The 15,483-nt window shown below is 38.3% G+C and overlaps 1 protein-coding gene across 3 annotated transcripts in view; it reads right to left on the bottom strand.

Moving 5' to 3' along the window:
* Positions 1 to 5,062: 5,062 nt before the first annotated feature.
* The window catches only part of LOC140319572 (polyprenol dehydrogenase-like), a 40,177-nt gene continuing 29,756 nt past the window's right edge, over positions 5,063 to 15,483 (bottom strand). For all 3 annotated transcript variants that reach the window (XM_072397254.1, XM_072397252.1, XM_072397253.1), the window contains exons 4-7: positions 13,814 to 13,915; positions 13,014 to 13,221; positions 12,295 to 12,502; positions 5,063 to 9,807 (exon numbers count right to left, since the gene is read on the bottom strand). In XM_072397254.1, the coding sequence (XP_072253355.1) occupies positions 9,628 to 9,807; positions 12,295 to 12,502; positions 13,014 to 13,221; positions 13,814 to 13,915 (698 nt within the window). In that variant the 3' untranslated portion in view covers positions 5,063 to 9,627. The remainder of the gene's footprint in view (positions 9,808 to 12,294; positions 12,503 to 13,013; positions 13,222 to 13,813; positions 13,916 to 15,483) is intronic.

The raw sequence follows: 15,483 nt of genomic DNA, 5'->3' as shown, positions 1-15,483 counted from the left end.
ATGTCATCACTTATCCAGTGAGTGGAGTTATATCCGTGAATGGATTAGGACCTAAGGGGAACAAGTGGTTTCAAGAGCGAATGCCCAGATACCATTAAATGTTAAAGTATGTCATCAGTATGAGAAGATGATGGCTCTACTTTGTACAGAAAATGAAGATGAGAATAAAGCAATGGATTAACTGTTTGAAAAAAATATATAGTGTGCTTGTGGGTTAAACAGTTAGGAGATAAATGTCTTAGAATAGTATTAAAAAGTAGAAATGAAAATAGCCAGTCATAATTTCTTTACCATATGTTGATGGCTCTAAAAATTTGAATAAACAAAGTTACTAATGAATTTTGGTTTTATACTGCAACATACAGGAGAAAAGTCACTCTAATAAACTTCCATCCATTTTCTATACCAGATCCATATCACAAAAGGTTCACAAGAAATGTTCACGGAGCATGACACATACATGTGACCTGTACAATACAATAAAGCTAAACTAGGCTACACTGAGTGTAGACTAAAATACACTAAGGCGAGCAGACCAGGGTGTTTGAACCAGAGAGGATGATGAGCCATAGGTGGAGTAGGTTCAGCAATCAGGGCACCACTGACAGCCTTGCTTACAGAGCAACAGGAGACAAAAAAGAGAGCAACACAGAAACACACGGGAGAGTGGAAGGAGACACAGAAGGGCAGGGGTAAACTGGTGACCCCAATGCTTGACTAGCTATTGTTGGAACTGTTTATGATTTGGGATTTTTGAATTGTGACACTTTTTGAATTATCTGTAGCTCCTCTAAAGGAGTTAAATCAACTTAAATGATGCCTTAAATTTGGCTTAAAAATAAATCATCTGAGCCTACATGTATCTGTGTTTTGTTATTATTTTAGTGCTGAAATGTTCCAATTTTTACCTCTAATACTGTATTAGACAGGCTTCGTGGGTATATATGCAAGAGTACATTTTCATCCACTCATCAATCCATCTACACGGAGTTTAGACCAGGGCTATGTATCGCTTAGTCCTGCGTTGTCAGGCATACATTTTCCACATCTGCCTGGAAGATTTATGCTGGTCTTTAATTTACTCTTACAGACTGCTAATGGGTGAATCTGCAGCTAGATAGACTTTGCTCAAACTTGCTGTTCCCATTTCTGCAACAAACACACCACCTAGTTTTCAGAGTTCCTTTTTGTCTGCTAATCCGATTGGGTTTTGTTCATTCTTCAGATGGAGATGAACAAATTATGACTAACCTACAAATATTGCCTCCTGTGTTGTCTCTGGATTGCATGTAAGCAATCATTATTTGAAAATGGTCGACACATCAATACTATGGCAATCCGAAGAAAGCCACTTAACTTTAGAAACCTGATCAGAGCATCTATATGACATCTGTTGGACACGAACACATCTGTTCAGTATATTGACCTTGGGCCTTGAATAAAACACCTTCAATAAATAAATAAGCAGAGGTGGACTTGTCGTTCCAGTGCTAGTAATCTGAGTCCTTAAAAAAGTTGGAAACACTGGAAAAGAATGAATGATTAAGCTCATCTTTCCCCTAACAGCTTCTGGCAAGGTGATTAGCGGCAACACACTGAGTGCTCATCTGTTTTTGAGGCAGTGGATAATGACAAATTACTCTGTAACATATTAAAATAATATTACTTCACTGTAACTACACTCGAGAAACCAATAAAAAGATATAAGGTCTTCACTGAGCTCAGCCTCTCTGAGATGCACTTTTTAAATCGAGCCACAATACTGACATGTTACCACTTTTTATATATATAGTTATTTGCATCAGATACTGAGAGAACTTTTTTCAGAGAAACAATGACGTTTCTCAGTTTCTATGTTTCATAAGTTGCCGTTATGCCATTTTCAATTACATATTGGCTTGAGGTCATCTGTAAACCACTGCATTCAATTATTATTGACATTTTATAAGTGTCTCACCTTATTGGAAACAAGGCGATAATACAATGTCCTGATAGTTATCATTCATGATAACTCCTCCACTGTGGAATCAAACATTGGTTTGAGTTTAAAAGAAGACATTTTCTTAATTCAAAGCCCAAACCTTTGCTTTTAACAAAAAAAAAAAGATTCATAGCTGGTGCTGGCTCAGGTGATGCTGAACCCTGAGTCCCTGAGTAAGGCAGTTGCAGGCCAAGGCTGCCAGCAGACCTCCTGTGATGCACCAAAATATTCTCCTCCCCTCTCTTTCTTCCTCTTTCTCTCTCCCCCTCCACTGTCTTTAAACTGAGACCTATTCATCACGTGTCAAAAACTATGCATCTACCCAAACACGCAGTTTGTGCTATTTGCTCACTGTCTTCTCTCTACTGTACCTACCTGTGACTCTAGCTGTCAACATGCTCGTTCTTGATTTGCTGTTAATGATCCCGTCAGCCCTTTCAGAATTTGTTCTTCCTCATGTTCATTTTTTTTTGTCTGCTCTTCTCTCACCTCATCCTAGTTGATGGAAATAGCTCCCCATGTTGAATCTGATTCTGATGCGACGTATGCTCCCATCAAATGGGAGTTTCTCCTGCTTATTGTCACCAGATTTTCTCATTCATTTGGAAGTTATTACATAAATGAATGCTTATTAGCAACTTCCTTGTTCATGAAAGTGAATGCAGTTGATTAAATTAATATCCATAAGGACGCTCAGCTTAAGGATCCATCAAGTGTTCTTTTGTCACTGTGGACTATTGTCATTGTTAGAAAAAAACAATGTCGATAATACAGTCTATAAGTATCAGTTATTATGGCATAAATGAGGATAGTTATGTTGTCATTCTTAGTTGCTTTTCCCTTTTCTGTTCTTTTTGACTGATCTCAGTCAGTTAAGTACAGATACACTGAATGTATCTTCCCATTCCAGAGTTGAACAGACAGTGCCTCCATCTCCTCATTATGTTAAATGGTTATTCTAACAAGTGGAGACATAGATGTAACTCTCTTCACCTGATATTCAAGTGTATCTTGTTGAGTTGTCCTACATTTTTAAGGATTGTGAAACAACCAGCTCCCCTTTGCCACCTCTAATTGAAAATCTACTGTCACGCATACAGAAAAATGGACGTAACACTCTTTCTAGATTCATGAATATAGTCAGCGGTAGTGTAGGGAGGGAGTATATGTTTTATTAACAAGTCTGTTGCTCTATCCAAAATACTACAGAGAGCTGAAGTCAAATAAAAAATTAATAAACAACAGAAAAACCATCGGTGGTTTTATGTAATTATGGTTTGATGTTAGTCTAAAAATCAGTCAGGGGATGTTTTAATATCAAATTCAACTGGAAGACAGCTAAAAACATGTAAATCAGAGAAATATCATTTTTATGAACTAAAACATGTACAGATGGTTATATACTCAACTTTGTTAAGTCTTTGATGAAATCTTTTGGCTCTTAAAGAGAAAAAAAAGAGTGCAGCACTTGAAAACTGATAATAAAACAATACTTACGGGAAAACACTGTTAAATCCAAAATTAATTTCATGATTGAAATGTTTGTTTACATTTTCACATTTTACAAGTGTAATTTTTACAGTAATTATACCTGTACTGCACTGTATGGGGATGAATCTATCGGTGATCATTTGATAAAAGCAAAACTGACATTTACAAGAGAAAACAACTGTAGCAAAATTTTTAAGTTAAGCGAATTAACAATTTAACATTTTAAAATCACCAAATGCCTCCTATGGAAAGATTATTTGATAGATTTGTGTTGATCTTATCAAAAAGCATTCAATATATTGAGAGAAGACCTGAGTGTGTTTCAGGGGCTTTCAATATGCAGTGTCAGCATTCAGTAACAACATTAAAGCCACTGACAGGGGAAATAAATAATCCTGGTTTATCTCACTGCAATGGCACCTGTCAAGGGATTGGATACCTTAGGTAGCAGCAAGTAGACAGTCATTTTTTGAAGATGATGTGTTGATAGAGGGAAAAGGGTCTGAGTGACTTAGACCAACAGTGATGACAAGAGGACCGAGTCAGATATCACCGAGTCAAAACACCAGCGGTCTTGTGAGGCGTCTATCACAAAAAATAAAAGGAAGGAACAAGCAACCCATGAGCTTCCTACAGAGCTGTGGATATCCATGGCTCATTGGTGCATGTAGGGCTCGACCTCAGCCCATGTGGTCCAAGATCTATTGTAAAACAAACTGGGGAATACGTCAATGCAGGCTATGACAGAGAGCTATGTCAGAACACACACTGCTTGGCTTCAGAGTACCAAGCTGACCCCTTGTCACCACTGAAAGGACCAACAGTAAAAGCATAAGAGCATCACAGCCAAACCACAGAGCAATGGAAGACCGTGGCCTGGTCTAAAAAATCCTGTGTCCTTTATTAGAAGATGACAGCAGCATACACACAGAAGAAAACAAGCTTTCAGGAGGAATGTGATGCTCCAGGCAAACATTTGGTCCTAGCATTTGTGGAGATGACTATTTCTATCAAGCTAAACATTGTTGCAGACAAAGTACACACCTCTTCATGGAGAATTCATGGTCTCATTCAGAACGATATTGTATGTTGCCTCAAAAAAAAAAGCTAATGTACGGTTTGATGAACAAGACATAGTGTCCACATTATTAACTAGATCTCTGAAGTATCTGTTGGACGTTATATAAATCGTTTTGGGATTCAGGGGGAGGAGCCGGAGCATCTCACTAAACTGCCTTTCCAAGTATCACCCTCGTGTAAGACATTAAACAAGAAATTGATCCCAGTGTGTGTAAGATATCATTCTAAAATGCTTTGTTCGTACTTGTGTATCATTTTAAAGAAACAGCAACACTATGTGAACCCACCGCCCTTTTTGGGGACAGAATACAAGTCCCTGTAATTGATTTAAGGTTCAAAGGTTAAATCCAAGTGAATGTTATGTCTTCTAAAGGGATGGAAAAGCAACTGTGTGTTTCTTTCGCTGATGGATCTGAGAATGTCTCAGAAGTTCAGACTGAGCTTGAGGCTGGTTGCCTGATATCAAGCAGATTCTCACAATTGAAGGAAAAAAAAAAAACAGCAAGCAAGTGGCACAATGATATGTTTATTGAGAGGCTTTGGATAATAGAAAAGGTGGTGGCTGCTGCTGGAATGTTACAACCATCGACAGGAAACATGGACATCGATTCCCTTACCTAAACACACGCTCACACAGACATACATTTTTCAACCCACCCCCGCCCCATCACTCTTACAAGAGAAGAAATTTACAGCAATGCACAGGACAATACGGTATCACAGTTTCTACGACTTTTTTTTTTTTACACACATGTATGAGGGAGATTCTTCTTAGGCACAGCGAAAGCAATAAGATGTTTATCTCAACAACCACAACATAATGAGAAAATTAAAACATGAAAACACTTTTCATAAATCTTCAGGGGGCCCTGATGGACTGAATGCTTACAATGGATCTGAGGTGGGAACATCATCTATTTGCAGCCCCCACAGACTGAAGTGACATGTCACACTCAAGTGGCATGCCCCAAAAATAGAGCATATGTGTATTAAATCTAGAAGGATTAAAAAAAAAAACAAAAAAAAACCGTCTTGGTGTGTTTTAACTTGAATAAAACCAGAATAAGGACTCAGTTCATCTGGTTACCCCTTGATACATATATTTTAATTTCAGCTCTTCATGTACATATACACATTTGGGATTTTGCAGAACGTGGGACTGGAACATTTAATATAAATGTAATCCCAGGTCAGGCAGAGGAATGGCTATTAGAGCGTTTTCAGTCTACACACATCTCCACTGGTCTCCTCCAACACTTTGTATTGACCATTTACGAGTAAAATCACATACAGACAATATCACAGACAGTTACTTGAGCTCTTTTAGGCCTTTTTCTCTATTTCAGAAAGTTCACCGCGCTGTCCCGCCTGTGTAGAACACTTCAGAAGGACACTAACGCAACAAGAACACCCTCTCTTTCAGCAACCTTGTGCTCAGACAGAGACAGCCATGTTCTCCTGATGTCCCTCTCTGGTTTAAATACAACTACTTCAGCAACTTTACTGAGAAGAAGACAATAGCTCTTTGATGGGATGTAGCACACATTGTAGCCTTGCACTCTTTACACAAGTGCTGCCGAGTAGTAAGCTGGTGTTTTCATTTGTGTCAAAGGAAGCAAGCACATTTGTTTCAGTGGGAATATGTTTGGTAGATCGTTATTTAGTCAGTGCCTTACAGTAGCCTAAGGGAGCCACACACTCAAACAAGGAAGCACAGAGGCAATAAACAGTTTCCAAGAATTGTGACAACACTGAGAAGGCAAAAAACACAACTCAGTTGCAAACTGAGAAATATTGCTGGCATTTAAGAGTCTATTCCTACACAACTTCTAATCTAGAAAAACATTTAACTAATTAGATGTTAACCTCAAATTAGAACAAATTTGGTGGATTATTAGCTGCAATGTAATCAGTTTTAACATGAAAAAGTCTATATCTGTAGGCTGAAAGGTGTTGCAGTGGAGTTATGCACAGTTTATAATCATTCTGACCCAATATGTTTATTTTCTTTACTTTTTTCATAGTTTACTTCACTTTTGCTTGCTGTTTGGGTTGATCTGAATACCTAACCACCTGCTGAGTACTTCGGGGTTTGGAAAACATTAGCAGCTTGTCTTAATTGACACTGAAAACATCCATCACTTGTTAAGATCTATTTTCTCTAGCTTACAGGGCAAAAACTCCTGCCCATCAACAAAAGACACCAACACTGTGCAGGCATACATGACACTTCCCACTGGAAAAAATATTACTTTGAAAGTCGTTCTGTGCGTTCGGAGTAAAATTGAAAATTCATGTCCATCTGTGCAAATAAAATTATTTAGCTTGGTTTGATTTCCATGAGTCCAGGCTGAATGGTGGTGTTGATTATAATTTACAAAGTGTTTTGGCTTTTGATCTGCTAACATTCGGCACAAGTACAGGCATTAGAATGTCACAAAGAGTGACAGCAGACACTGCATTAGCACATGAAAAATAATCATACTAAATCAAACAATTTAGTATGATTTACTCCTCTCAGTCAAAGTTTGTTATTTAAACGAGATAAATGCAAACGTGTAATGGTAACAGCCTTTAACATTAACATTTGTAAAATTCACTGCATGAACTGTCTTCAGCGGTCAAGCGATGTGAAGACTTCCTGTGTCTTGTGATTCTCACACGGAATGAATCTAAAGGTAGAGCCTCCTTTATCAAATCTCATTTTTAAGAATTTCAAGGAGAATCTTTACAAAAAAAACAACAACACAGCTCTATTTTAAGGATTATACCTACTTTGGAGTCCATTTTTATACTGGATGATTGTCCAATGGAGTACTCTGGCAATCTTTATTAACTCGTACATTCATGTAGGAGCATTGTATGTAACAGGTGCCTGATTAAGGTGATCAGCAACTCATGGACCAGAACCAAAAATTATGATCAAGCATAGCAAGCCAAGAACAAAGTCATTATGACTTTATAAGGACAAGCAGAATACTTCTTTATCTTTTAACTCTGTTGGGCCAGACTTTTGTCTGATTTGGGCACAAATCTGATTTGTTTAATCTGATCTAGAATTCTTCTAAAGAAGGTGCAAAGCAGAAGGTTGCTTTGTGAGCAGCATTACCTGACAGCCTCCAGCCGCTGCTGAAAAGCTAAGCAAACAACCATAAATTCAACCATACAAAACAAAACGCGCTGACAAATCTCTTCATTAAACATTTTTAGACCTGTAGACAAAGAAATTCCTGATAAATGGGTAACTTGAGGCTGGCATCTTTTTGCTTTGTACCCGTCCACACTGCTCCAATTCTAAATGTCTGATTCTGTGCTAGTTGCTGAATTAGCTACCACAGTGATACTATTGCTTCACATACAGCGAATAATTACAAAGGCTGGATGTTCGTTGGCAGTTTTAAAATTACAAATGCATTCCCAGCAATGAGCTAAGGAATTTAGTTTAAACTTGTCAATTTCAGATAAACTTTTCATCCTCACAGCTAAACAGCATAAATCACAGTGGAGATGGCATTATGGCGCAACTTGTATTTGTATATGTGTGCGAGTATATATCGCTGCATGAGAGACAGACATGTTTGTTTGTTTGGCTAAGCCTTTCCCTGAATGTACTGCTTCCAGGGTTTCAGAGTGAGTGTGTGTGTCAGTTAAGCAGATGGAGTTGGATTCTCACCACTGGGAAATCTCAATCCAACAATGCACTGGGAGTGGCGCCAAATAAGGAGGTGGCATTAGCAGCAGCAATGAGGAACCAATCACAGCTTGTACACTGAAAAAAAAAGTGCTTTCCCTCTTTCTCTCTCCTCAAAATCTGTCCATCAGCATAAATTGGGTCTGTTTATGAGTTAACATTTTACTTCTATGCATAATACACAAACACACACAAGTATCACAGACAAAGCAAAAGTGATAAAGACAAATAAAAAAAGAAAACACAATGGAGGATGGATTAGCGTCCTTCCCGAGCAGAGAGAAGCCACCAGAAGCATCTGAAAATCCAGGATTCCCTGCAAATTCTCAATAACAAAACACAATGTTTCACTATTCTCAGGATGAGGGAGAATTAATAATTTAAGCCATCATTTTTACGAGACGTATGCCTTTTTTCAGCGTCTTGCCAGATCCTTTTATAAGTTCAAATGAATGTCTTGTGCTGGATTGCTGAACAATAAAGAGAGGAAAGATGAAAACATTGTATACCCAGAGCATGCCGGGTACAGTTAAATTCACTTTTTTTTTTAGATCCTATCATACAGCTACTTATTTAGCAGCAACCAATAAAACCACAAAAGTGTAAGGAAAAATAAATAAAGTGCTCCCAGTAGAACAGGCAGGATGGCAAGATGATTTTAGAAATCAGTGTGTGATGTGTCAAGAGCAAAAAAGCAAGGTGGATTTTATCAGATCACTGGTGTTTGATCGTTCTCTTGCCTAGGGTTTGATCAGCACAATATTCAGTCAATTTGCATTACTTATCCAATATAGAATGCCAAAGATTATTGCCAATACCACGGTAATGCAGGAAAGTGTGAAACACTTCAATTCACTTCATTACTGATTAATGACAACAAGTATTATGGCATTAAGGCAGAGTCTGGCATGTGTCATTTAGGATTTTTGTGTGGACCAAATTCATTGCTTGGACATCGTACAATTTCCATGATTAGAGAATTAGTTGGATGATATCAACCTTTACTTATGACTGAAGGGCAGGATTTTTTTTAATACCTATGACAACATATCGCTGCAATCTTAAGAGTGCGGTTAGGTGAGTGCAGATGTTGTACGATTGCTTGCTCACAGTGAAAAACAAAGTCAAACAAAAATGACACCTTCCATCCCCCATAGCCCTTCTTTGGCAGGTCTGGGACATAAAGGAGGTTTTCACTACCCAAACAACCAGTCACAGTCTAGTGGTGGATTTTGATCACTGCCAACATAAAATGCTACTAACCCCTGGATGTGATGTATGGAAGGAACAAAAAAGAGGAATGTGGCTGGTGGGTCTGAGTTTAGGGTCGAAACGTGATGTTTTCAAATAGGACTAGTCCTGTTGGTCATCTTAAAGTCCCAAGCTACTGTAGCCTTAGCAACTGGATGCTGATTTCCCATAAGCTCAACTGAAGCTGTGGCTCAAAGTTTGGTGGCGTTGTCATCTCCCTGCACCCATTGGCCCAGTAGCCCCCTCCACAGTCCTCATCCAGGGCTGGTGATAGAGCAGCTGACAACACAGTGGCAGCACCCTCTGCAGGAGTCTAGAAAAAAAAAAAAAAGAAAAAAAAAAAAAACAGGCAAACGCTCATCTGAATGTACAAAAAAGTTATTTCAAAATACAAAAATGTCAAAAGGAATGCAAATCACTACAGGTCAAAAACATAAGCAAACAATCAGTACAAAAGAAAAGGATGAGAAGAGTTTGTGTGTTTTGTGTGAGTGAATGCAAGAAAAGGGCTGATGTCACTGCATGTTAACGTCAGTGAAAGGGAGGCTTGGGGTAATTTCCTGCGCATGTGTTTGTGTGCCCGTGTGAATACCTGCTTGCATGCATGTATGAGTGATGGTGTTGTGGTTTTAACAATGATCTCAGAGTCGGCTGTGAGGTCAGGAGCAGGTTATTGAGCAGAGATGAGAGCATCGACAGCGATCCTCGTGTGAACCAGTGCTGTGAACCACGCTGTAGCAGTCCGCAACATTTTAAAACATGATTTTTTTTTTTGTTGTTCTTATGAAAGAATTATAATTTTGCCTGGCAGGCCAAACTTGTCAGTGTAATGCTGGCAAACCAGCTTTTCATTATTCATGCTGTTGCTGGCTGCAGTCTATTGGTTTGTTCACACATGGAAGGGTTGAAGTGTTGAACACAATAAAAAAGTTCCAAAGAAAATAAACTATTTGCTCTGCTGTTTCTGACTTGGTGCTTTACACACAAAAGGGTTACATATTTTTCTTAGCAGTTTTTACTTCCTCTGAAACACTGACTGGGTCATACTGACATAAAAAGCTCTACTGCATTTGAATTTTTTTTAAGAGCCTACTGAGCATTCACAGTTACTGGTTTTGTTAATAGATATCAAAAACTGACCCATTCAGACACCAGTGGCTCTTTAAGCAGAACTGCAAATACCTATATGTTGCATCAGGCCTTAATGGTTTAATATGTACACTATTCTAGGTCTGTTTTAATACAAGTGCATATAATCGATTCCAATTGAGCATAATGTCTACCAAAACAACACATCTCTGCAAAAAGTGACGGAACATCGTGTTTTTTAGCAAACATTTATACCGTCATTCTTCAAAGTGCTGTATTACCGGGCACCCGGGGAAATGCATGATTGAGACTGAAGATATGGCTGTATGTTACCATAGACCAAAAACAAGATCTCGTTAGATCAATGACAATATTCCAGAATTTTCCTTTGTCTTTGATAACAATCTGTAATCTTGCTTTTTTTTTTATCTATCTTGCACATTATCAGTGTCTTGTCTTTAGATATAGAAAAATATTCTGTAATCTTAAAAAAAATAAATGATTAGAAACCCTTAAGATTGTGGAGCGCTGTCATTAATGAAAGACAGGAGATCTGCCCTCGATTGACGCATGTATTGTGTGTAATGGAGCAGACTGTGCACTGTCCAGTGTATAATATTCTACAGAGCAATGTACAGCGCATGAGAATGCACTAAATCTTACAGTAAGAGTCCTGTTCTTGTGCTAGTTTAGTTTTCAAGTTAAAGAGTTCAGTTTATCCTCTCTGCCTACCTTGCATTGTTTTTGTTTAGGACAAAATGCTTTCTCTGCTGTGTATATCCATCTTCTACACATCGGCTCTGCATTAAATGCTGCAGCTAGACATAAAGAGGTCTTTTAACAGGCAAGAAGAGCACTTTGTCTGTGTAGTGGTAAGTGTCTGTGTTAATGATTACATGCAGGAGTTTATGTGATTAATGTGTTTGCTTATGTGGGTCAGAACCATCCCACAGTTTAGGCTCATGGGCAAATGCCTGAAATAGTTGCAGTTAAGGGTTCAAACACGCGCACAAGTCTCTCTCTATTAAATCCCAGAGACATTAACACAGGCCTGCGGTCAGCCTTTAAGGCTTGTAAATGTAACACAAGAATAATAACCTGAATTTATTCTTAGTAACAATTCCATTGGATGGAATGTGCGAATTCAAATGAAGATGCATGCCTGTTCATCTTGCTAACAAATGCAGGAATCTCTGTATGTCTGCCTATCTGTATATGTGTGTGTTTTTCTTTTTTTTTTTTAAAAGCTGTTCATCTGATCTACTTCAAACAAATGCGTGTTGCTGATAACACAAAGAAAGAATTGTTTTCTCTGTTGTCTTTATAACTACAGACTGTCTGCATGCGAGGTGTTTAGGAACCATCTGTAAATAGCGGACGCACCATCCACTACAACGGGTAAAACTTCCATTTGTAAGAAATGCAAATAGAAATGTGGACAAAGTTAGCAGAAGAGCACCTCTTTCTGGGTAAATTGGTTACCAGTGATTATATTCAAGTAGAACAACAGCAGAGAAAAATCAGTTTGAGGATGGAAGACATGTTTTCATTTATATTAAAACTTTGTGCCCTTGAAATAAGAAATCTCAAGTGTAGTTTAATATTGACTGGATAATAGCGGTTCATGCAATTTCTCTTTCACTGTATCCTCCAATGACAGAAATCAGAATTTGTGTACAAAACACAAACTGTAGTGTGAGCAGTACTTTACCCTAAAAAGCAGGCGAGCAATGGCACTCTGTGCAAGACGGAGCGGTGTCCAGAGATGGCAATAGAGAGCAGTATCCACCATTCCAGGATCCACAGCAAATGAAGTCACAGGGAAACCTCCACGCCGCATCTCCTGGTGGAGCTGGGAGCTAAATAACAACTGGGCCAGCTTACTGTGACAATAAGCAGCATGAGCTGAATAATGTTGGCTGAAGAAGGAGAAAAGAAGAACGCATATTAAACAATTAATATGAAACGAAAAGCTGAATTTTGTTTAGGTAAGTCTAATTCCATTATTGCCAAAATTGAAGTCCAACTTAATTTCAGTCCATAGAAATTGAGGTTGGTCTGTGACACCGGCAAAGAAAAGGCAGGCAAATTTAATAAGATCTGTAATGGAATGGTTTTCTGAAAGATGAAACGTGGCAAAGGACTGACAGTGTTCTCTCAGCAATGTTCTTTTTATAGATAGTGAAACAAATTGTTAGATATGGTTGTGACTGTTTAATGTTGATGAAATACAAAATGGCATTCTGAACACATTTAGCACTTGAGCAACATTTAGAAGTCACAATGGTAATAATAGCACTTAGGTAGAACAGTGAGAAAAAATGTCCACATTTCTGCTCTTTAGCTTTCCAACAGAGATCAGAGGAAACAAAGGGGGTTTGCTTTATCTATAAATGTTCCCTCAATATCAGTGTGTGAGTGAGTACCCACCAGCTATTCAAGTCATCTAGTCTGATCTCCCCAATGCAATGGACTGATGACGAGACATTGACCACACGGGAGACGGGACCACACTTCCCAGAAGCCTTCAGTATATCCAGGAGGAGCCAGGTCAACAGGAAGTGGCCAAGGTAGTTCACACCAAAGTGCTGCTCAAATCCATCTGCAGTACGTCCCTCAGGAACCAGCATCACACCCGCTGAAAATATATGAACACAAACATCCATTATCACACTCCAAACAGATGTTTACATACAACGCATCATAGACACGAATGTCATAGCAAAATTGAAAACTTTCAGTGATTTCTTTGAGCTGATCATTTTCTATGGTAGAATGATGTCTTTATGCCTCTCAGACCTCACCGTTTTCAAGACTTTTTTTATATAGACAAACATAAGGGTAAAGTCAGTAATTTCTGAATGAATGTTCAAAATCTTATTCAATTTAATTCCTGTAAGAAAAAAAAATTTTAGTTGACAGATTTAAATTTAGCAGAAAACTCTCTGCAACTCACACACCATAGAGGTCACTCATGTAGCATTAAAGAGTGAGGGGGTACAGTACTTGAGCTTTAAGTGTATGTATGCATGTACAGATGTATGTGAAATTTATCTCAGTCGGTCTGGAGCTGGATTGAATGTTTTTAAATTTTCTGCACAGCAGTGTAATTTTGATTTTGTCCGCTGACAGAGTCTTGAATCTTCCACTGAAAACACACCAAAGCACTTTGCACATGCAAAAAGTACTCTATCTGTGCATTTTAAGGAGACCACACCTCCCCTACATACCATTATTCACCAAAATATTTAGTGGCAGCTTCCTCTCCTTGAAGGTCTGGGCAAATTGACGGACAGAATGCAAAGAGGCTAGGTCCAATTTCCTGAACTCCACTGAAAAAGACAAAAACACACACACAAAGGCATGCAAGTCAGAGGTATTGTAAATGGATTATTCCTGCTACCAGTTTTGCCATTAAAACATCAAAGAGTGTGTTAATAATCTCCTACAGCACGCTCTGTGGATTCTCCCACCACAATACTCAAAGCGCTTTACTTCCATTGCCTCAGCATATTATGTCAAACCTATTACTTCCTAATTCTTTCCGAGCTCCTTCAAAGCTTAACAAAAAAGTTATACGAGGTCTAATGTATGATAAGACACAGGTGAGGGACCAGTGGCCCGCAGCTGGTTTCATCACAACGTTAACGTGACTCAGGTTTTAGTGAAAGTGTGTGCACAGGCAGATAAATTACTTATGCTGACTCCCTTAAAGAGCTTAACAGGTAAAGCTTATTTGGAGGGAAATCATTCCTTAGAGTATGATCAAAGGGGCAAGTGATAGTGAGATATATTCTGTCATTTACATACTGACATCATATAAGAGGTGTTTTCTATGCACGGTCAGATGTAGAAACAGTCTCTCCAAACAAAAGTTACTTTAATTTCCCAGCTCAGCTCATTTTATATTGTTTACACATGCTCGCACACATTTGTTCTACAGCCACTGCATTAGCATCCAAATCATATTATCACTTATATTAATGATAGCTCTGCACTCCAGCATGGTACAAAAACTATTTCTTCCTTTCTTATTTATTCCACATCTTCTTCAAGTATCATTAACTGGTAAAATTGCTAAAATTTGCCCAAAGGCATGCAAAATTGTCCCCGGTCTGTAAGCACAATCTAATGACTGCAGCCATCAAATGTATATTCAAATTTCAGAATAAATGAATATGTAGAAGTTTTTATTCAAACATTTTAACTACTCAAGACCAGATGTTTTCTATGTCACGTAACGATCAGACAGTAGGTGCAACGACGCAGTTATGGTGTTTCTTTTTAAGGTGGCTTAAGAACAACGGTTGAATCCCACACTGGAACCTTTAGCTTCCTAAGCTCCTCCACAAGGCCTAGTTTTCAGGCCTAGTTTTCTATCTGCTGCTGTTTTGTTGTGCTTCAACGTCTTTTGCCATTTCACTTAATAAAAACAATGAATGAACATTAGTCTTTTCCTCACCGACTCTCCATTGGTGGAATGACCTTTCCACTGCAGACTGGACTGGAAAGTCCCTGTTAATCTTCTACAGTAAAGAAAAACTTCTCTCATCAACAGATGCTTTAACTGTACCTTCACTATCCATCCACCATTGCATAGATTATTTAATTCCAATCCCTTCTAGATGAGATTGGAGTAAAATTTAAGTCCATAAGGTATCTTTCTGGCTTCTTTAGAATGTAATAATTTTGTCTGAAGCCAGTCAAACACATCAATCACATAAATACATATATGTATAACTATCACATTAACAATAATACAAAAGGAATGTCCTGATCAGTGCTTGCTTCTACCACAATACCACTTTGAAACTGTGTGCTATTCCCATAAAATGCTACAGATATGAGGATTACATAGGCAAACATCAAACTGAACTATAAGAAAATGGCAAGTTTCTGC

Source organism: Leuresthes tenuis, unplaced genomic scaffold, assembly GCF_036924035.1.
Source record: "Leuresthes tenuis unplaced genomic scaffold, fLeuTen1.0.hap1 SCAF_12, whole genome shotgun sequence".
NCBI classification, from domain to species: Eukaryota; Metazoa; Chordata; class Actinopteri; order Atheriniformes; family Atherinopsidae; genus Leuresthes; species Leuresthes tenuis.
This window is presented reverse-complemented; position numbering and strand designations above follow the sequence as displayed.